At 42.3% G+C, this 24,027-nt stretch overlaps 1 protein-coding gene across 1 annotated transcript; it reads left to right on the forward strand.

Moving 5' to 3' along the window:
• Nucleotides 1-1,330: 1,330 nt before the first annotated feature.
• LOC115162826 (forkhead box protein N1) lies at nucleotides 1,331-23,672 on the forward strand. The gene is made up of 10 exons (XM_029714245.1): nucleotides 1,331-1,585; nucleotides 2,342-2,431; nucleotides 13,615-13,774; nucleotides 14,661-15,029; nucleotides 15,305-15,412; nucleotides 16,102-16,232; nucleotides 19,833-19,929; nucleotides 21,466-21,673; nucleotides 21,994-22,428; nucleotides 22,554-23,672. The coding sequence occupies exons 3-10, from the start codon at nucleotides 13,637-13,639 to the stop codon at nucleotides 22,880-22,882; spliced, it is 1,815 nt and encodes a 604-aa protein (XP_029570105.1). The 5' UTR covers nucleotides 1,331-1,585; nucleotides 2,342-2,431; nucleotides 13,615-13,636; the 3' UTR covers nucleotides 22,883-23,672.
• The last annotated feature ends 355 nt before the right edge of the window (nucleotides 23,673-24,027 follow it).

Consider the following 24,027-nt stretch of genomic DNA (forward strand, 5'->3'; position numbering starts at 1 on the left):
GTAGATATGTAACACACTGTAGATATGTAACATACTGTAGATATGTAATACACTTTAGATATGTATTACACTGTAGATATGTAACATACTGTAGATATGTATTACACTGTAGATATGTAACACACTGTAGATATGTAACATACTGTAGATATGTAATACACTGTAGATATGTTTTACACTGTAGATATGTAACATACTGTAGATATGTATTACACTGTAGATATGTATTACACTGTAGATATGTAACATACTGTAGATATGTATTACACTGTAGATATGTAACACACTGTAGATATGTAACATACTGTAGATATGTAACATACTGTAGATATGTATTACACTGTAGATATGTAACACACTGTAGATATGTAACATACTGTAGATATGTAACACACTGTAGATATGTATTTCACTGTAGATATGTAACACACTGTAGATATGTAACACACTGTAGATATGTATTACCCTGTAGATATGTAACACACTGTAGATATGTAACACACTGTAGATATGTAACATACTGTAACACAAGTGGAATCCCAGGGTTGATAGGATCCTGATCTAAGGACCTTAGTTGGCTGATACAATTGTAACAAGGCACAGTGTATAATTCACTTCACGGAAATGTCTGTTTCTTTCTAGCACCCACTACACTCTATTACCATGTAATAACATAGCAGTTACACATAGGTATGTGGGCAAATTGTGTTACACGTGTTTGCGGCATCAGTCGTTTCAGAGATTTGCATGAACAGTTTGTTTTGATGTCTGGAGCATGTGCTAAGGTGGCAACCAACGGAGAATGATTCAAGACTCCAATCCCCCCCCCCGTCCATTCCCCGAAAATAAACCATTCTAGTAAAACAACAGCAAACAAGGACACCTCAGTGCTACAGGAAGTTTTTTGTTTTTACCAAGTGGGGTTTGGTGTCATTTCATCAAAGTGTCCTTTAGGACTTCTTTCCCACATTCCACCTCTTCAGAAATCGCTGTTTCTGTCAGGAGGAGCCCCCTGCGGCTACTTGACTGCGTTGAGAGGTTGGCTGAGACCTCCCACTGTAACCTAAGATTTTATTCACCTGTAACTTATCCCTCTGTCTATCTATCATTCACCTCAGTCTGGTTTGAATAATAAGGTAGCTGAGAGAGAGAGGGAGAGAGAGAGGGAGGGAGGGTGCTACTTTCTTGGTTTACTTGGAGGGTAGGATAGGAATTTACCTGTATTGACATACTTCTTCCACTCCTCTCTCTTACTTTCTTTCTCTCCCTCTCCTCCCCCCCTCCCCCTCCTCCCCTTCTCTCCCTCTCTGGCTCAGGTGTTGGTCTTGATCCATCTGTCAGTATAAAAGTTTGGAAGAGGTCTTCAGCGGTTCAGTCCATCATTTCCTTTCTCAATGAGAGGCTCAAAGGGTCAACCGCTCTCCTCTACCCAGCGCCGCTCAGTCTATCTAAACCAACAACCACCTTGGCATGTGACCGGTCTGACAGAGTGTGACACACCTGGCACTTCTTCTCTGAGCCTGTGCCGTCTGCTTAGCACCTGAACGCCTGGCACTGCGTCAGCGACACACCTGGACACATCAGGGTACGTCTAATCCAGCGGTTTCATTCGTTAACTAATGCTCTTTTATGCAGGTGCATCAAAATGTCAAAAATGTTAAATCTACAAAAAAATTATAAAATGATAATATATTGACGTAGCAAATGAGAGCCCTGATGCAATCAAAGAACAGCAATTAGTGTCAATAGACCAAACTAGATAATTGAACTAATGTGCTATACAGGCTCCTATGATTGGTGCAATTACACAGGGAGAACCAGATCCTATCCTACAGGTCCTATTGATGTGGACGAGCTCCGAAACCAGGGCTAAGTACCCACTCTCTGCCAGTGGATAGGGGATGTGATTAAAGTGTATCTGATGCCCCATTCACACAAGTCACCTTCTTTGAATCAGGTAAAGAAAGAGGGAAGGAGAGAGAGAAACAGAAGTGGTGACTTCAGCAGTACAGTAGCTAGGCCTTTGGAACTTGTTGTGACAGGTTTCCTTCTATGTATCTCATAGCGCTCTGCTGGGCTGCCGTGGGTTGGCTGAGGGCCAGACAGAAAGAGAGAAAAAGAGAGAGAGAGAGTGAAAGAAGAGAGAGAATGAGCATGAGATTAATGCTCTGAAGGCTGGAACCAGCCCTTCAGCTCTGCTTCCTACTACCACACTCTTCTTAGTCAATATATCTTCAACAGTATTCTTCAAAAGAAGAATCGCTCTCTTGGAAAGTGTTCCAGGTGTATAGGCTAAACCATGTGGATTGTGTGAATCTGATCAATTCTTCTTCTTCCCCAGACTGGACTGGAATGATTGATTGTCACCACGAGATCCAAATAAGATACTGTGGCCTACTGGCAGAACAAGATTGTTGTCGAATCAAGGAGGGTGAGTTGAGCATCTCTAAATGGTCAAGGATAGGAAACGGTTGGAAACTTTGGAGCAAATATGCCGAACCTATGGCATTACACCTGTCTGTGCTTCTAACCAGCTATTGTTTCTTTATTAAGTGTGACATGCCTGTGATGTTAAGGCCCACAAGGAGAGGACCTTGTTTGGTGGTTGTGTGTTTGCTGGGGTGACACTACTTTCAAAAGAAAGTTGAACAAAGATGAGTCTTGTCTTCTTACCTGCAACTCTGGTGTTTAGCGGGTAAAAGGGCACCGACTAACGACATTAAGCATGCTTTAGTGGCCTTCTGTCCCTGTGTCAGCCATAATGGACTGAGTAACTACCCCTACTGTATGATCAACTTAGCTACAAAGTCTTCCTACAACTGACTCATGATAAAATGTTTAACAGACTTAAATCATTACTGTCAATCCAATCATCTGTGACTTTCAAATATATGGATTAGGTGTTATAGAGCCAAATGCTAAAGTATAATTTATTCTAAGCAAATATATGTATCATGTCCGGGTTAGGGTTAGGGTTAGGGTTAGGGTTAGGATTAGGGTTAGGGTTAGGGTTAGGGTTAGGGTTATATTAGCGTCAGCTCCCAGGGTTTGCTACCGATAGTGAGATGAAAGCCTGTGACAGTGGCTAAAGTTATATAGCATAACAAAGTTAGAGGCAAGGTAATCTAGGTCAGGGGGAGGCACAGAGACAATCAGATAATCTAGAGATGTCGTGAGAGATTAGAAACGTTAGCATGACCGCTGTCAATAAATCTCCCAGTGGGAAAGGTTATAATGACATCTTTACTACCGATTAATGACAGGTTCCATAATGACATAATGACATGGTGCCTGGGACCTAAAGGTTTCTGTAGTTTACAGAGAATAAACATCTTATTTTGAAACACTTACATAACATTAATCTTGAGCCTGAAATTGTAATTGGCAAATAATGTTATGGAGGCTTTTTTAGCGCTGACAATAAGAAATATTAAAAGATAAGAATACAAACATAAAGCAAATGGCTCAGTAGAATAAACCTTCTAGCAAGTGAGTAATATCAAGGAGATTAACATTCAAAAACTTGGTCAGTTAATGAGGGCAAATTTTGTTACGACAGCCACATGTTTTTTATACACAGGGCAGGAGTTTACAGGTTTTTGTTCCAGACTTTCACTAACACCTCATTAAACTTATTGTGGTCTAAATTGTAGACGATGAATAGTTGAACATGGTGTTTGCTGGGCAGGAATAAATACTTGCACACGGCACTAGCGGTTCTGGGGGGGGGGTGGCAGTGCCCCTGTGACAACAATTTTGGACCCCTTGTGGCCCCCCTAAATGTGGAGTATGAAATAATTTTTACATAACTAATTTTTGCTATCTTTCTTTTTTTACATCCGTTATTAGACAGTGGCAACAATGATGATTATGAACATGGTCTTTTGCCTGCTAATGCCTGCAATGCAGTGAAGAAAACGATATGACAACAATAACGTCTAATGTAACTGGCCCCTCTAACAGTACAACTGGCCCCAGCTTGGCCCCCCCAGTTGAAATGGTCTAGAACTGCCACTGGCACATGGTGCAGTTCACTGGGACAGAAATCACCAATGTCTGTATTTTAGAATGACAGTCATATGTTACAATGAGCTGACAATTCTGCATGATAGAGAATAACTTGTGAATCTACTTCTAACATAGTGATGTTGCACAGTGCTGAATAGACTCCTGACTAAACTCCTGGGATAGGTTGATTTTCCTGGTGTACGGAAGGTTCCCAAGTTCTTTCCATCTGTCTGGGTGATTGGGTGGGATGTGCTTCAACCTGAGGAGAACAGAGCAGAATCATGAGGCTAAGGAAGCAGAAATTAACCTCACTACTCAGATATCAGTCCTGGTTCAAGTTGCTGCGATCCACAACTACCTTTGTTACTGTGCAATGGTTTTGTAAACAGTTTTCATATTCATAGGCTTGATCAAGTTGTCCCTGATTTACTTTAAATTTATAATTTCATTATTCAAAACATTTTCTTCATATGCAATGGTGAAACACGAGGGGAGGGGAAAGTGACAAGAAGAAAGTTAGCTAGCTTGCTAACGTTAGTTAAACAGACACTACATGCATATACAGTATTGACTGATCATGTGAGAATGCACAAACAATTTGGCTGGCTAGAACTGTAACATTTTCTCCTGAACAGGGACCATAACAGTCCACCATTAATTCAGACATTTTTGGAATTCTCGCTGTGTCGCAAGGTGTTATGGGATACCCTCCCCACCAAAGGGAATGAAAAAGTATGCTCCCATGTGTGCTTTGTTTTCCAGAACTTCCAAGTACGCTTATAGAACTTCCGGTAACTTAATACATACTTGTCTTTTTACATTCTTATGTTTGGAATCGCACTTGAAAAATAACAGTTGACTTTCGTACTTGCTATACGCTCTAGATAGAACACAAGTATGCATTTTGGAACACCGTCAGTGTTTGTTTGACTAAATAGTACATGACATGTGAGAACTAACAGGAGCGCTGTGAGTTGTATAATATGACTATCACATTGTTGACAACAGGCAAGCCAGCACTTTCACATGTAGGCATGAGAGCCTGTACAGAGAGGAGAGGCTATGGGATTATGCCTTTGCCTGGTTTCATGGTCCTATCCAATGGTTTCCAGGAAAAACTTCCCCAAAATTACTAATTTATGGCGAACAGGTTGGAGGAGCACCCTATCTTAATTCCTCAAGAAAAGCATTTACGGTGTACTCGGGAAAGTATTCAGACCCCTTGACTTTTTCCACATTTTGTTACGTTACAGCCTTATTTGAATTATTTATTTTTTCTTATCAATCTACACACTATAACCCATAATGGCAAAGCAAAAACAGGTTATTAGAAATGTTTGCAAATGTATCCCCCAAAAAACCTGGAAAGATATTTACATAAGTATTCAGACCTTTTACTCACTACTTTGTTGAAGCACTTTTGGCAGCGATTACAACCTCGAGTCTTCTTGGGAATGACACTACAAGCTTGGCACACCTGTATTTGGGGAGTTTCTCCCATTCTTCTCTGCAGATCCTCTCAAGCTCTGTCAGGTTGGATGGGGAGCGTCGCTACACAGCTATTTTCAGGTCTCTCCAGAGATGTTTGATCGGGTTCAAATCTGAGCTCTGGCTGGCCCACTCAAGGACATTCAGAGACTTGTACCGAAGCCACTCCTGTATTGTCTTGGCTGTGTGCTTAGGGTTGTTGTCCTGTTGGAACATGAACCTTCGCTCCAGTCTGAGGTCCTGAGAGCTCTGGAGCAGGTTTTCATCAAGGATCTCTCTGTACTTTGCTCCGTTCTTCTTTCCCTTGATCCCGACTAGTCTCCCAGTCCCTGCTGCTGAAAAACATCCCCACAGCATGATGCTGCCACCACCATGCTTCACCGTAGGGATGGTGCCAGGTTTCATCCAGTCGTGACGCTTGGCATTCAGGCCAAAGAGTTTAATCTTGGTTTCATCAATTCTGAGAATCTTCTTTCTCAATTTCTAATTTCTCAAGAGTCCTTAGGTGCTTTTTGGCAAACTCCAAGCGGGCTGTCATGTGCCTTTTATTGAGTAGTGGCTTCCATCTGGCCACTCTACCATAAAAGCCTGATTTGTGGAGTGCTGCAGAGATGGTTGTCCTTCTGGAAGGTTCTCTCATCTCCACAGAGGAACTCTGGAGCTCTGTCAGAGTGACCATCAGGTTCTTGGTCATCTCTCTGACCAAGGCCCTTCTATCCCGATTTGGCCGGGTGGCCAGCTCTAGGAAGAGTCTTGGTGGTTCTACATTTCTTCCATTTAAGAATTAAGATGCCACTGTGTTCTTGGGGACCTTCAATGCTGCAGAATATTTTTGGTACCCTTCCCCAGATCTGTTCCTCGACACAATTCTGTGTCGGAGCTTTACAGACAACTCCTTCAACCTCATGGATTGGTTTTTGCTCTGACATGCACTGTCAACTGTGGGACCTTATATAGACAAATGTGCACCATTCCAAATCATGTCCAATCAATTGAATTTACCACAGGTGGACTCCAATCGAATTGTAGAAACATCTCAAGGACGATCAATGGAAACAGGATGCACCTGAGCTCAATTTCGAGTCTCATAGCAATGGGTCTGAATACTTACGTAAATAAGGTATTTCTAAAAAACTGTTTTCACTTTGTCATTATGGGGTATTGTGTGCAGATTGATAAGGATATTTTTTTATTTTATCCATTTTAGAATAAGGTTGTAACCAGTGGCGATTTTAGCATGTAAATCTTGATGGGGAAACAACATTTTTTGGGGGGGATGTATGCCAGCAAAGCCACTTCACTACACAATACATCACTAAACAATACATTAATTGCACTATAACGGTGACAAACTATGCTCACAAGCTGTTATGGCCTACGTAAAGCTGTCACAACAGCAGAGTCCCAACAGCAGTCCCAACACCTTACCACTGTTACACCTGGCTATCAGCGGAGCCTTGTCTGGCAGTGAAACAGTTCATTCAGTCAAATTTCCTGCCTTTAAAAAAAACATAGCTGATATGGCTGACTTGCTTAAACAAATGTGGTTTCTACTGACAATTGAGATGTACAAACTATGGCATAAGGGGACGACAAGCAGATAAGAGCCAATCCGTAAATTCGATTAAGACATTAACGAGCGAGCTAGGACGGATGTACAGTGGCAGAATTCAGGACATGGGCCATTCTTACAGTGTTCTCCCTGTACACCAAGTCAGAACCATAGGATAAATAAAGGGGGCATATAAGCTGACAATGACAGCTCTTACAATATTTGATGATTACATTTTTATAAAACAGGTTATAGGCTACATGTTAACCACCAAGTCAGAACAGTAGGCAAAATTAAGAGGGGAAAATAGACCAAATTATTAGGGTGAGGCACATGGGCTACTAAAGGCTTACTACACAACATACAGTTGAAGTCGGAAGTTTACATACACCTTAGCCAAATACATTTAAACTCAGTTTTTCACAATTCCTGACATTTAATCCTAGTAAAAATGCCATGTCTTAGGTCAGTTACCACTTTATTTTAAGAATGTGAAATGTCAGAATAATAGTAGAGAGAATGATCTATTTCAGCTTTTATTTCTTTCATCACATTCCCAGTGGGTCAGAAGTTCACATACACTCAATTAGTATTCCACAAGCTTCCCACAATAAGTTGGGTGAATTTTGGCCCATTCCTCCTGACAGAGATGGTGTAACTGAGTCAGGTTTGTAGGTGTCCTTGCTCGCACACGCCTTTTCAGTTCTGCCCACAAATATTCCATAGGATTGAGGTCAGGACTTTGTGATGGCCACTCCAATACCTTGACTTTGTTGTCCTTAAGCCATTTTGCCACAACTTTGGAAGTATGCTTGGGGTCATTGTCCATTTGGAAGACCCATTTGCGACCAAGCTTTAACTTCCTGACTGATATCTTGAGATTTTGCTTCAATATATCCACATAATTTTCATTCCTCATGAAGCCATCTATTTTGTGAAGTGCACCAGTCCCTCCTGCAGCAAAGCCCCCCCACAACATGATGCTGACACCCCCGTGCTTCACGGTTGGGATGTTGTTCTTCGGCTTGCAAGCCTCCCCTTTTCCCCCCAAACATAACGATGGTCATTATGGCCAAACAGTTCTATTTTGGTGTCAACAGACCAGAGGACATTTCTCCAAAAAGTACGATCTTTGTCCCCATGTGCAGCTGCAAACCGTAGTCTGGCTTTTTTTATGGCGTTTTAGGTTATGTTTTACTGTGTATATAGATACTTTTGTACCTGTTTCCTCCAGCATCTTCACAAGGTCCTTTGCTGTTGTTCTGGGATTGATTTGAACTTTTCGCACCAAAGTACGTTCATCTCTAGAAGACAGAATGCGTCTCCTTCCTGAGCGGTATGACGGCTGCGTGGTCCCATGGTGTTTATACTTATGTATTATTGTTTGTACAGACGAATGTGGTACCTTCAGACGTTTGGATGAACCAGACAAGGATGAACCAGACTTGTGGAGGTCTACAATTTTTTTTCTGAGGTCTTGGCTGATTTCTTTTGATTTTCCCATGATGTCAAGCAAAGAGGCACTGAGTTTGAAGGTAGGCCTTGAAATATATCCACAGGTACACCTCCAATTTACTCAATTGATGTCAATTAGCCTATCAGAAGCTTATAAAGCCATGACATCATTTTCTGGAATTTTCCAAGCTGTTTAAAGACACAGTCAACTTAGTGTATGTAAACTTCTGACCCACTGGAATTGTGATACAGTGAATTATAAGTGAAATAAACTGTCTGTAAACAATTGTTGGAAAAAGGACTTGTGTCATGCACAAAGTAGATGTCCTAACCAACTTGCCAAAACTATAGTTTGTTAACAAGACATTTGTTGAGTGGTTGAAAAACGAGTTTTAATGACTCCAAGCTAAGTGTATGTAAACTTCCGACTTCAACTGTACACTTAGTATTACTTTCTTAGCTACAGTATACATATCTCCCTGGCATATTACATAATTTATGCAGCAGCGTACAATGCATTTTTGGACTCACCTTGTTTTTATTTATTTATTTTATTTAACCTTTATTTAACGAGGCAAGTCAGTTAAGAACAAATTCTTATTCACAATGTCGGCCTACCCCGGCCAAACCCGGACGACGCTGGGCCAATTGTGCACCGCCCTATGGGACTCCCAATTACATCCGGATGGGATTCCTTCTGGATTCGAACCAGGTACTGCAGTGATGTCTCGGGAGCCCCGAGTTGTGCTGTGCTCACTTGAACAGGAAGGTGGCGCGGCAGTCCTTCGTGGGCAAATTGTGTCATCAAACTTTGCGATCAAAGTCTGGCATTCTTTGGGTTTATGGTGCTTTCAAGACAACCCGGGAACTCAAAAAACAAGGTTGAACATGATGACGTCAGTGATCTTCAGGTCGAAGCTCTAGAAAGAGCCCCGAGTTCCTGACTTACAATTCCGAGTTGGATGACCGTTCAAAAAGTTATTTTTCCAGTCGGAGCAAATTTTTTTCATAGTATTTTCTTCTGGCTGCCCCACCACCACAGAAAGCACTGAGCTAGGCTGAAACACATGCATGTTGGAATCGCCTCTTCACTTTTGACGTTGAGACTGATGTTTTGCAGGTACTATTTAAGGAAGCTGCCAGTTGAGGACTTGTGAGGAGTCTGTTTCTCAAACTAGACACTCTAATGTACTTGTCCTCTTGCTCAGTTGTGCACCGGGGCCTCCCACTCCTCTTTCTATTCTGGTTAGAGCCAGTTTGTGCTGTTCTGTGAAGGGAGTAGTGCACAGCATTGCACGACATCCTCAGTTTCTTGGCAATTTCTCGCATGGAATAGCCTTAATTTCTCAGAACAAGAATAGACTGACGTGTTTCAGAAGAAAGTCCTTTGTTTCTGGCCATTTTGAGCCTGTAATCGAACCCACATTGCTGATGCTCCAGATACTCAACTAGTCTAAAGAAAGCCTTTTAAAATGATAAACTTGGATTAGCTAACACAATGTGCCATTGGAACATAGGTGTGATGGTTGCTGATAATGGGCCTCTGTACGCCTATGAAGATATTCCATAAGAAATCAGCAGTTTCCAGCTACAATAGTCATTTACAACATTAACAATGTCTACGCTGTATTTCTGATCAATTTTGATGTTATTTTAATGGATTAAAAAAATGCTTTTCTTTCAAAAACAAGGACATTTCTAAGTGACTCCAAACCATTGAACGGTAGTGTATGTATTTTTTTTGCTGAAAATGTGGGCTCTGCCCCACCTGCCCTGAATGACGGGTCATCACTGGTTGTAATGTAAAAATAAAAAGGGAAGGGGTCTGAATACTTTCCGAATGCACTGTAGTTAAGGGACAGGAAACAGTAGCCACAATATTTGAAGGCTTTTGTTTCAGCCCAGCTCTAACACACCTGATTCAACATAACAACTAATCATGATCTTCAATTTAGACTTGTGTTAGTTGAAACAGGTGTGTTAGCGCTGAGTCAGAAGTTGCCCACCCCTGTGCTACTCTCTGTGACATGACATGTAGGAGCATAGAGGTACTGCACAGATGCTTATAACGTCTGTGATGGATGACTTGGAATGTCAACAGGTCACAAAACTGTAAGTAAAGTGAACAAGGGTTAAGTCCCCAGTATTCATTCTTTGAGATTATATTAGTTTTCTCACCTCATCTAACTACTGGCACTCTGGGCTTCAGTTATAACAACACAACTCAGGAACCGACAGAGCAAAGGAGATGAAAATAAGTTCTTCCTAATTACATGATGGATGAAAGTGAAAACGTAGACGTTCTTGGTCCATTAGAACTGCCAGTCAAGGTGAGGGTTAGTTATGGCAACATCTCAGGACTGGGACAGCTGAAACATGCTCAGAAACAAACACACTTGGGTTCAAATACTATTTGAAATCTTTAAAATAGTTTGAGTGTCTGCTCTAGCTTGCCCCGAGTGCCAGATGGGTGGGATTTACAGTTTTGGGACTATTCTTTTGGTCCATTAAGCAAGCATGCTCAGTCAAGCACAGATAAAGTTTTCATAATGATTTCAAATACCATTTGGACCCAGGTCTGTCAGGAACCAGCACACCGTTCAGCTTTAGAAGAGCTTTAAAGAGGAATTGGACACTTAAAGGAAAACCAGCACCACTAAACATTGGTGTATCAAATTATTCACATATATATTTTTGTTTTTAAATCAGATGAGAACCATTCATTCATACATTTTGGCTCCTACATTGTGGGAATATCCCCAGGACAAACTGTGGACATTTTGATACCTGATTTTTAATGGGTCGTTTTTTTCTAGTTTTATGATAACATGGCAGATTGCTGCCATTCCTTTTCCCACGTCAACTCACAGACAATGGCAGCGTTTGTTCATCTGCATGGCACATATTGTACATTTGTCAGTACTAGCTTCTGGTTGTGGAGACCATTATCAGTACACAGTTCCTTGAGTCAAATCATTTAGACATTTAGGTTAATTGTGAAGATGTATTGCAGTATATTGGTTAGTCTAACGAAGGACCCTGCTGTTACAAAGCAAGTGCACTACATCTATGTCATAAAGGTCCAGCCCTTTTGTCAGAGGTCACAGTACGCTTACAAACAGGGATGTCTCACTATAGTCCTCAACCGTCCACAGATCCCCGCTCCACCTTAAATCCAGTTAACGATCTTTGGCCAAAAAAATGGCAGCACAGTGATTTTTTTTCTTGATCAGTTATTCTTCCTCATCAGTGCAACTCCAAACGGCCAATCAGAGGTTTGTGTCAAACAGGTCAAAAGTTAAAGGAGCTGTTGCTGCAACAGAACAAAGGCTGTCTCAACTCTGATATTTCACTTCCTTTTCACTTCTGTATGAAAACATCCACAAGAAGTCTCTCTCTCTCTCTCTCTCTGTCTCGCTCTCTACATCTCTGAAACGAGTCGCCATCAATAATGGCTGATCCCTGGCCGTGACCCCACTCTCCAAGGGTGTCTCAGGGGGAGTTGGGATATGCAAAAAACACATTTTAATTTTACACCTTTTACACAAGTACAGGTTTCCCACATGTACATGCAGGTAAACAGGACAAATATAAGCACCCTCAATTTGACCTTTTTCACAAACAAACACACACACACACACACACACACACACACACACACACACACACACACACACACACACACACACACACACACACACACACACACACACACACACACACACACACACACACACACAACATAACAAAAGGGTCTTGATTTCACCCTTCAACCCACCTCAGCAATAGCTGGTTTTGAGTGACCTAATCTTCACAGTTTGTTGCCAATTTTAATGAGCTTTGAGGAGTGTGTGTGCGTGTGTGCGTGCGAATATGTGTGTGTATGAGGTTACCCTCCCTGGAACCTCTGCCACGTGCCTCACACTTCTGCTGATAACAGAACTGTCAACTGATGAAGATGGAAGAGCACCCTGCCTCCTTCCATAGAGTCCTAGACAAAAGGTTTCTCCATTTAAAGTGCTTCTTAGTCCAAGATTAGACTTAATCTGTGTCCGGGAAACTGTTCCATCGAACCTAAAGTACCCACACCTGTACACTTAAAGATCACATAATGTATCGCTCCTTGTCTTGTACAATGATAACTCAGAGATGCCCAGAAGACCACTGAGACGTTACACTGGGGTTAAGCACTGTAGCCTACCTGAAAGGTACATTCATACTATGAATGACCCAGACTGAAGGATACAATAAGAGTATAATGTAACGCATGGATGGCACTGGCAAGCATCAACCACAAAGAGATGAATCATACAAGCCACTGTGCATACAGTACATGTCATGGACCTGTGAAAGCTAGTCATGACACATTTCCAATTCCAAATCACATAGAGAAAAAACACAGGGAATGGGATTGTGACTCATAACACACATGTTGAGCTACACTGAGTGTACAAAACATAGACTGACCACATAGACTGACCAGGTAAATCCAGGTGAAAGCTATGATCCTTCTATCAGTGTAGATGAAGGGGAGGAGACAGGTTAAAGAAGGATTTTTAAGCCTTGAGACAATTCAGATATGGATTGTGTATATGTGCCATTCAGAGGGTGAATGTGCAAGAAACAATATGTAAGTGTCTTTGAATGGGGTGTGGTAGTAGGTGTCAGGCTCAGTTTGAGTGTGTCAAGAATTGCAACACTGCTGGGTGTTTCATGCTCAACAGTTTCCTGTGTGTATCAAGAATGGTCCACCACCCAAAGAACACCTTGTAGATTCCATGCCCTGATAAATTGAGGCTGTTCTGAGGGCAAAAGGGGATGCAACTCAATATTAGGAAGGTGTTCCTAAGGTTTTGTACAATCAGTGTATATCACACCCCAAACTCAAACATGTTTGAGGGGCGGCAGGTAGCCTAGTGGTTAGAGCGTTGGACTAGTAACCGAAAGGTTGCAAGATTGAGTCCCTGAGCTGAGAAGGTAAAAATCTGTCATTGTCCCCCTGAACAAGGCAGTTAACCCACTGTTCCTAGGCTGTCATTGTAAATAAGAATTTGTTCTTAACTGACTTGCCTAGTTAAATAAAAAAATATACATTTTCTTCCCGGGCGCAGATTTTTTTCTAGGCACACCATCATGTCTAAAGACTCTCCCAGCTCCACATTTACACCCAGTGCCAACAGGTTCCTGACAACGACACCAGCCCCTCAGACCTCCTCCCTACGCACCTCTGAGCCTCCAGGGTCCTCCTTCCAGCAGATGGCGCACTCACAGGTACAAGAATCCACTGACATTTTTTTATTTTAAAGTTGCACCCATTTTCACCCAGAAACAATCCAGATGTTAGCCATGGGCATGGAAACACTCCCTCCATTTTGATCTCACCCAAAGCCAGGCATGCTTTACCCATCTCATCTCCTTTCCTGCACCTGCATTAGGCTACTGTTCCTCCAGTGGTAATTCCAGAATCAACACTGTGATCTTAGTGCATTAGCCCTTAGCTGTTTGACTAACCAAACCTCAGTTCAAGTAGTATTTGTTATCTTTCAAATACTTTGAGCATTTGCTTCAGCCTGCTTGGAGTGGTAGATGGACAGGTTTTGAAAAATGTACCTTTTTTTTGTTCCATTGGTTGCTTTTCATTTGTCATTTTCATTGGTTCCAGTGTGCCAGATAAAGTATTTGAATGAAAATGAATACTGTTTGAGCCCAGGTCTGCTTGCAACAGAGAGATTGTTTATGAGTGAATCTAAAAGGATGTAAACTATCTACTGATCGCACACACAGGACCTTTTCAAGGACAAGATGCCCTGGAGGAAATGTGTTAAGTTTTATCCTGACATTAATCACATTTCTCTTCTGCTGGACTAATTAATTACCCACCCTTGGGGCAGTAATGTCTATCTACAGATCAAAATACGGCCACACCCCTCCTGAAACAGGCAGGAGATGTGTTTAAACAGAAATAATGGCTGCGTCCCAAATAGCACCCTATTCCCTAATAGGATGCCACTTGGGACACAGACAATGCCAGGAGATAAAATATAGGTGATTGTTGGCTATTTCCACTTGCATTGTTTTATGATTGCAGATGCTTGCCAGGAGATTCTGGATGTTGCTAAATAACCAGCTTAGAAATGGTATATTCATCTCCCCTCAGTGTGAGGAGAGCAGTTCTGTGTCATTTACCACTGCCCAGCCCGCGAGAGAGAGCGCCACCTACAGACAGAGGAATGCCGCTGCAGAGAGCTGCAGGAGGCACAGTGTTGATGGAGCCATGGTGGGACAGAGTCAAAGGTCAAACTTAGGGTCAGGATCGGCTGACCGCTTCCACCCCTACCGACATCAGTTCAGCGATGATGGGGTTGGCATGGGTTGCCTGGTCCCAGGTGCCCCTGGGTCTCGTACCTTCGTCTGTCTCAGACAGGTAGAGGCTCCAGATAGCTTCGCTGCCACACACACATCTACCAGTGAGGAACAGAAATCCTGGGATCCATACAACGGGAGTTTCCAGGCTTCCAGACTGATGGTATGATACAGTGATACTCATACTCTAAATGGCTATTCATTCATAGTACACGCCACCAGCTGAACTGTAGTACCATACCCAGGTGTACATGGCCATCGGGGAGAGCCCCACATGCGCAAGTAGTTCCCCATAGACAGATCTCTCATACACACCTACAGCTCCTATCCACACACCCACCCACCCACCCACCCACACATCACGTTGATACTAGTGCTGCCAATGAGTTTTCTCAGATTTCATCACTTGAATCATGCTATTATCTTCATTCAACACAGCAGGGCTCCCAGCGCTCTTACACAGAACCACCGGATGCACCCGAGGAACCTTCCTGCTTCCTGTCCCAAGGCCATGCCTCCTACAGCCCCCTAACCCCGCTGCCGCAGGTGAGTGGGCAGGACCAAAGTACAGGGGGAGGTGATAACTTAGGGGGAGGTTCTTAGAGGAGCTTATCTCAATGGGGTGATTTTGGAATTGCACAGAAAATAAGGTCAGTGGTAAACACAGGCTTAGGAGATCTTATAGTATATGTTTTGTTCTATGAGATAATCTTCATCTGCTAACGTAAACATTTTTGAATTTTGAAGGATTTATGTAATCGAAACAAGCACACAAAGCACTTAAGGCTTCATAATTCATAAATGTCATGTTTACTGATTAATATTCTCTCAAAGAACAAAAGTAATTTCTGTTTTTTAGGACTACAAACTAGCGACCTCTTTTTGTTTGGGTGGAATTTTGGCGCTGTATAGGTTGATTGACATAGAAACCATCTACGGTACTGCATATCTTTCCTATTAGGTGTGTATTCTACTGCATATCTTTCCAAGGATTAATGCCACTCTGCCAAATACCTTGTCAAACACCTTGCCAAGGAAAATAACACTTTGCCAACAGGGCTTGATTATATCATACCGTGAACTTGTTTACAGTTGTAGGCTTTGCAGCACACAGCTGTGCGGTTTGGAAAAACCTCACTGTGTACACACTCTGTTGCTAAAGTAATACAAGTTCTGCTGTAACAATGTGTGTGTATGTATGCGCGTGTGTACGTGTGTGTGTGTGTTCTCTCCAGTTCTCACCAGGTGTATATTCTACCAGTGGACAATCCAAAAGTTCTCAGTTCTCTCTCCAGTGCCTCTCCACTCCAACCCATCAGGACAGTAGCATGCAGTCCCTCTTCCCCAAGCCCATCTACTCATACAGGTGAACACTGCAGTGATGTGACTATCATTCATCTAATGACTGTTATTTATTTTGTCAACTAACTATGTTTAATCGTTACTCAATTAAATTAATCATGTAACAATTCATTCATTAGGAATTTGGGGCACCATGGAATAAGTTGTTTAATGACTTACCATCTCCTAAATTAAACTCTAAAGATATGTAGATATCTCTTACATCAATAACAGTCAATTAGGAATTATTACCTCATCAGTCTCATTCTGAACGTCGCATAATCCTTGGATCCACAAGAACCCTAGCCCTTCTGAATATTCAGTACTACACAAATTGATTTAATCATTTAATTACTAACTAACTAAATAATAACACAGAATACACATACACACTTACATGAGATAAAAGTCCCTAGTGGACTGACAAGATGTGACGGCTGGTTACACATATGGAGAGGGAAGGGTCGGTAAAGAGAGGGAGAGACAAAGAGTCAACTTATCGTTGTTATATTTGGAACCTACACTCAAAGGAATAGTAATACTTTGCACATGAACCACCGCTCATTCGGATAAGAAGTACAATATATACATTTACACGTAGCTGTCCTTGATCGTCGTCTATTTCTGTTGAACTCGATGACTTCTATGGTGAAGTTGTCGATGGATGTAAGGTTCTGGTTTGTCCACCAGAGGTCACGATGTCTTTTGCAGAGCTTCTCTGGTAGTGGAGTGTTTGTTAGATTAGATACTTCAGATGTGCCAATGGTTGTCTGAGAGGGACCTATTCCTTCCCTTCGTGTCTTTGGTCAAATGTCCTAGACTACTTTACCTGCCAGCTGCAGACTGGTAAATGCTACGGTCTAGTGAGTTTCTTCTTCTTGTGTAGCAATTGAGAGTTTCACCATTTCAAACATATGGACTACCGTCTCACATTTTCTGGTCCGTAGAGTTTAAACCATTTGTCACATTCAGCTCACGCTGTACGTTGGCTGGTCTCATAATGGTCTCTAGGCTGATTATTCAGGTTCAGGCTCCCGACCACTTTACACGCCAGCAGCAACCCGGCATGTTTTGGTCTAATGTAAATTTAGTTTCCAAGGCTTTTATCCTCGGGTAAAAAGGGGGGCATTCCATCATGCCGACACAATGTCTGTGTTCACTTGGGTGTGGTCACTGACTGGGCACAAGTTTAAATGAAAAACAATTAGCTCATTTAGAAGGCTAAAATCACATCACTATCTTCACAAAACTGTTCTCATATTTAGTCATATATTTTATACAACATTTAGAATGTAACTTGATACATAGAATGCGTACACTTTCAGAGTTACAGTTACTATGCCATCCTTAATGACATCACAAAATAATAAACAATATGACATGATTATTCTTTAGATCCCCACGGATCATTCTTAACATTGCTATCTTATAAATATTGTTCCCATATTCACTTTCTGGACAAAAAGGTTTTGGCGGCAAAAGTCTCTCTCTACACAAAGCACATTCCAACCTTGCTACTAGAGAGCCAGAAGGAGAGTTCGCTCTCCCTTAATTTATGACAGGGTGTGAAGGTGTCAAAACCAGCCCAATCTGTCAGCCATTTGCCAAGCTGATCTTGCACCTTTGATCCTCACCCAGGAAAGAGTCATGACAACACCCTACTTGTAACGGGCATCGTAAGGATTTGACCAAGGTGCAGCGGGAACGTGTATACTCATCTTCTTTATTAAATCAAAAGAAGGAAAAACAAACCACGTATACAAAACAACGACCGCCACTAAACAGTCCTGTTAGGTGCACAGACACAAAACAGGAGACAACTACCCACAAATCCCATTACAAAAACACCCCTATACATAGGACCTTCAATCAGAGGCAACGAGGAACAGCTGCCTCCAATTGAAGGTCAATCCAATGAACTAAACATAGAAATAGATAGACTAGACTGAACATAGAAATACACTAACATAGAACATAGACCAAAAAAAAACCGGAACACATAAAACAAACACCCCTCTTACATAAGTACATAGCCCAACAAAGCCCGAACCACATAAAACAAACATCCCCTGCCACGTCCTGACCAAACTACAATAACAAATAACCCCTTACTGGTCAGGATGTGACACTACTTCGATACTCAATACATGTGCATAATCACAATCTTTTACCAACCTGTACAAGGTTTTGGACTTTGGTGCAACATTGATTATATACTAAAGACCTTATTCAATCAAGACCTGTCACGCCCTGACCTTAGAGAGACGTTTTTATTTGGTTAGGTCAGGGTGTGATGTGGGGTGGGCAATCTAGTTTCGTATTTCTTTGTTTTGGCCGGGTATGGTTCCCAATCAGAGGCAGCTTTCTATCGTTGTCTCTGATTGGGAATCATACTTAGGCAGCCTTTTCCCCACCTGTGTTTGTGGGTAATTATTATTTATGTGAGTGTTTTGTGTGTGCGCCACTGTTGCGTCATGTTTATTTCTGTTTATTGTTTTGTTCGGTTATCTTCAAATAAAGAATGTGGAATTACTGGCACGCTGCGCCTTGGCTGATTTATGACGGGGAGTTTGAGGACAGTGAACGTGACAAGACCATATTTAATCAAACCCATTTCTCACTCTTCATCACTCTTCTTTCTCTGCATGTTTGAAATAATGTTTACAAGGTGAAACAAAAATAAGTTGAGCTGTAAGCATGTCAGTTCTTTAATAACCCCTAAAACCAGTTTACCAGCTTGGATTGAAAGTGTACCCAAGTATTCAGTGTTCAGCTATGATTTCAGTTCGTTTCTGCACATTTTGTACTCTGGTCCTCTGAGGACCAGATGGTATATATTTCAATAATGATTTAACCTAAACTCCTTTCAAGTATCAATGTTACATAATACAAATAATCCCCATTATCCCTCAGGCTTGCAGGTGTGAGGTGGATGGGGTGTGTGTGTGAGGTGGATGGGGTTTGTGTGTGTGTGTGTGTGTGTGTGTGTGTGTGTGTGTGTGTGTGTGTGTGTGTGTGTGTGTGTGTGTGTGTGTGTGTGTGTGGATGGGGGGGTGTGTGGTGGCCCATGCCCTCGATCTTCACTAATTCTACTGTAAATACTATACTTATTTTCAGACTTTCTCCTCAAAGACTGAATTAGTATAATAATAACAACGTGAATGTCCTTGTTTCCTTGTGTTTTGTGGATGTCATCATGGATCCTTGTCATGAATGTACACTCGTAGAAAAGAATATGCTATCTAGAACCTTAAAGGGCTGCCCCCATAGGAGAACCCTTTGAATAACCCTTTTTGGTTCCAGGTAGAACCCTTTTTGATTCCATGTAGAACCCTTTCTACAGACGGTTCCACATGGAACCCAAAAGGGTTCTACCTGGAATCAAAAAGGGTTTTACCTGGAACCAAAAAGGGTTATTCAAAGGGTTCTCCTATGCCTATGGGGACAGTCGATTAACCCTTTTGGAACCTTTTTCTCTTAGAGTGTAGTGTATATGAAATGGAGAAACAACACTGTGATGTTAAATGTTATAATGTAATATACGTAATAATAAATATAATAATAATATAATATTGACTACATCTGATTGACTACACTGACTACAATGTTTGTCTTCTATCCGTAGCATCCTGATCTTCATGGCTCTGAGGAACAGTAAGACAGGGAGTCTCCCGGTTAGTGAGATCTACAGGTTCATGACTGAACACTTCCCCTACTTCAAGGTACAGCAGGAGGACATTATGGCTTCTCACTGACCCAACAGTCATCTCTGTGTTTTCATAACTCTTTCATTATTCTCATCCTATGTATTTTATCTGTGCAGTGTCACAGGCAGAGTTGTTATAACCATTGCTATAAATCATGCACTGAGAAATTGCATGAACTTTGCATCACCTAACTTTCCAAAACAGACACATAAGTGTGTTATGCATTGGGCATAACCACACCTGTAAAGTAAATACCTTGTAGTATTTACATGTGGTTAAAAAGACTCAATCACTGAGAGATCAACGCCTGTTGATCTTCAATCCTCTCTTATCTGGCGATATGCCCTTTATAGAAAGACATGGAGAGGGAGAGAGAGATGGAGAGAGAGAGAGAAACCATATATTTTCTTTAGACCGTAGGAAGGATTGGCTCTACCACCTAGCAGTCTCCAGATCTCCTGGCAAGCCTCCATAGATGAATGATGAATGATACTGTAATAGTGTATATAGATTCAAGTGTGCCAAAGCAGAAGCAGCCGTAGGCTAGCCTCTTCCCCAGCCGTTTGTTAGGCATTCTCGACCCCTACCTATTCCATAGAGAATACAGGCGTGGCCTATAGGACGTAGTCAAAGTAGTGCACTAGGTAACAGGGTGCCATTTGGGACACAGGCAGTGTTTAACGAGGATAACCGTGGGCCACCATGGCTGATACCCGTTAGGGCTTGATCAGTGTCTTCCCATCCATCCCAGTGGTTATAGACCCAGGAAATGGTTGGCTGTTTGTTGGCTGGCTGTTTGTAGGAGGAGGTGGAGGAAGGTGCAACGTGGCACTGCAACAGCTTTGGCTCCTCTCCAGCCAAACATACAGTAAGACCTTTGACTGAGAGACTACCTCAGGGGGTGTGTGTGCATGTGAGTGTGCACATGTGTGTGTGTGTGCAACGTGGCACTCCCACTGCTTTGGTTCCTCTTGACTTTTGACTTGATTTTGAATTACTTAATTGGTTAGGGTTTCGGCAGTTGAAACAATAACTCAGCGTTCTGCCCGCCCCTGTTTGGGGTAAAAAGCTGAGGGATGGGGCTGGACAAAGCTATGGATGCAAGGTGTATATTGTTTGTTTACATTTAATGTTTACAAACGGAGGAGTAAAACAAGTACATATTTTGGGTTCTGAACTAACTTATAAGTTATATTCTTCAAGGATCAGTGGGTAACACAGGAGGTTGGTGGCACCTTAATTGGGGAGGACGGGCTCGAGGTCATTTGTGCCGTTCCAGCCATTATTATGAGCCGTCCTCCCCACAGCAGCCTCCACTGATGGGTAAATATCACGAATTGAAAAGTCCAAAAACGGATACGTCAATCGCAGATAGCCCCTTTAAGGAATAAATAAATGTTAAATATACTTCAAAGCAATACCTTGATTATTTACGTACAAACTGTACAATAGTATATCGAAATTGAACAATTTAAGAGAAAAAAAGTATCCCATGGAAAATGTAAAAATACACTGTTACTGTAAGTTTTTCCTCTCCTTTCTGTCTCTCAGACGGCTCCAGATGGATGGAAGAACTCGGTCCGCCACAACCTGTCTCTGAATAAGTGCTTTGAGAAGGCGGAGAATAAGATTGGCAACTCTTCCCGTAAGGGCTGCCTGTGGGCCCTCAACCCAGCCAAGATAGAAAAGATGCAGGAAGAGCTACACAAGTGGCGCCGCAAAGACCCCCTCACTGTCCGCAAGAGCATGGCCAGGCCAGGTAGGTGGTCTATACATCACAGACCAGGACTCCCCTTAGACCTGGGCTATGTTTTATTTGCGCTTCCTCAAAGTTCGGATGCCAGTATTTTAGGTGGAGGGTAAGCTTGGCAATTCTCAGGTCCGTCATGGCATAAATTACACACTAAATAAGATGCTGTTACATACAGGGTATGTTACCTTTGAGACTGAGCAACTCCAGCGTTTTGGTGATTCTATCTACTCAGGCTTTGTGGTAGCTGTTACAGGAGATAAGTGCAAGGTCATCTCAATTTACCCACAGTCTCTCTCTCTCTCTCTCTCTTTCTCTGTTTTCTTCAGAGGACCTGGATCGCCTGTTGGGGGAAAGACCAGAGAAGCTGAAATCTTTACCTTCTTACCACAACCAGATCCCTACCCCTTCCTCCTTCACATCCCATCCTCCAGAGCCCTGTCACCCTCTTCGACGTCCCCTCTACCCCCACGTCCCCCCTCCCTCCCTGACAGTCCAACAGCACCCCCGATACCTGCCCCCCACCCCCCCCCACCCCTTCTCCTTCTACTCCCCCTGCAGACAGCAGCCTCCATCGGGAATCCCCCCCAATGTGGGTACCCTGGGTTCCCCTCTGGCGGGGCAGACACCCTCCACCTGTAGCGCCACCATACAGGCAGAGTATGACGTTGGGCCCAGGAGCATACAGGAGCTACAGCTAGATGAAGATGCTAGTAACGATATCGACACGCTCAACCCCAGCTTGACTGACCTGCAGCTCCACGGTAAGGACGAAAGAGAGAGAGAGATAAAGAGTGAGAGAGATAGAGAGAGAGAACCATATTCAGGAATTATTTTTATACAATCTACAACAAGATTTACAACCCTGTTCACTCCTCTCTCCTCTCAGGTTACTTGTGGGAGGAGCTGAGAGAGGACAGCCTGGCTCCTGATTCGCTGGTGGTAATCAGTCCCTCCCTGTCCCCCTCCTCTTCCCAGCCAACACACCTCCTCCTGGGGTCCAGTCTGAGAAGCACCGGTCCTGTCAACCAGACATCAGAGTGGATCTCCGACGGGCTGGGGAAGGAAGATGAGGAAGATGAGGAGGAGATGGGAGGAGGATGTGGAGGTCCATCAGACCTCCATATTAATGGACAGTATCACACAACATACCCAGGTGTGGAGAGCTTGGCTGGTTACCTCACTTCTATGGGGAACACCCCCATACCTTTGCTTTGAAGCCCAGGAATAGGGCTCCCTTCGTGGAATAGCTCACAAAGACCTTCCCCATAACCGTGTTAACAATATGTTTTTATTCATAACAATGACTTTGGCTGGGTCAAAGTCAAGATTTGACATTCATGAGAATGAATGTATCCAAAAGCTCATGACACACCTGACTGTTCAGTGATTAGGAGTAGAGTGCAGTATGACCTAACTCCACACAAGATGGCAGCAGAGAGCTGTAGTTACTGGGAACTTTAAAGTTGTAGACAAATACAGCACTGATGACATTTTTTCCTTATTCTACACTACAGAGAATCATATATGTTCTACACAATACATTTCTATGTTGAACATTCTGTGAAGTCGCATTCTCCTGAATAAGCCCCCTGGTGTGATATGTTCCCACTATTGCAATTAGCATTTTATACAGCTTATGGTGACAAGAGATGATTCAAGCCAGTTGTTTTTTAGCTAAAAGCTAATGAATTCAATTACAAAATTTGTCTTAGCATAATTTCTGATATGAAACAGGGAGCTGTTTACTCACTGTTTACTCAATTCATTTTGCTTTCTATAAATAGTTTTCAAAGCTTTATAGCTAAATTACCATTGAGGATGGAAGTCAATATCAAGGCAGAGCCAGACGACTGTTCTCAGGCCTTCATCTGGTTCCCGCAGGCACTATCTCATAATAAAGATGACATCACCTCACCAGACACATTTTTTTTGTAAAGCATGTGTGAAAAGCCCCTTTTTCTTGTATGACTTAACTGACTATATAGTAAACTGTTTTTGATTTATAGCGCTTGAATTCATTCATGAATTTATATTCTAGTCTAGACAATTGTTCTGTGTCTATCTATGCAATTCCTTTTTTCTAATTTCTGTCACAGATCTATCCAGTCATTGTAAAACAACATTTGTTATACAGTGCATTCTGAAAGTATTCAGACCCCTCAATGTTTTCTACATTTTGTTACGTTACAGCCTTATTCTAAAATGGATTAAATAAAAAATCTTCCTCATCAATCTACACACAATACCCCATAATGATAAAGCGAAAACAGTTTATATTTTATTTATTAAAATAAAAAACAGAAATACCTCACGTCTGGAGGAAACCTGGCACCCTCCCTACAGTGAAGCATGGTGGTGGC

Source organism: Salmo trutta, chromosome 26 (genome assembly GCF_901001165.1).
Source record: "Salmo trutta chromosome 26, fSalTru1.1, whole genome shotgun sequence".
Classification (NCBI taxonomy): domain Eukaryota; kingdom Metazoa; phylum Chordata; class Actinopteri; order Salmoniformes; family Salmonidae; genus Salmo; species Salmo trutta.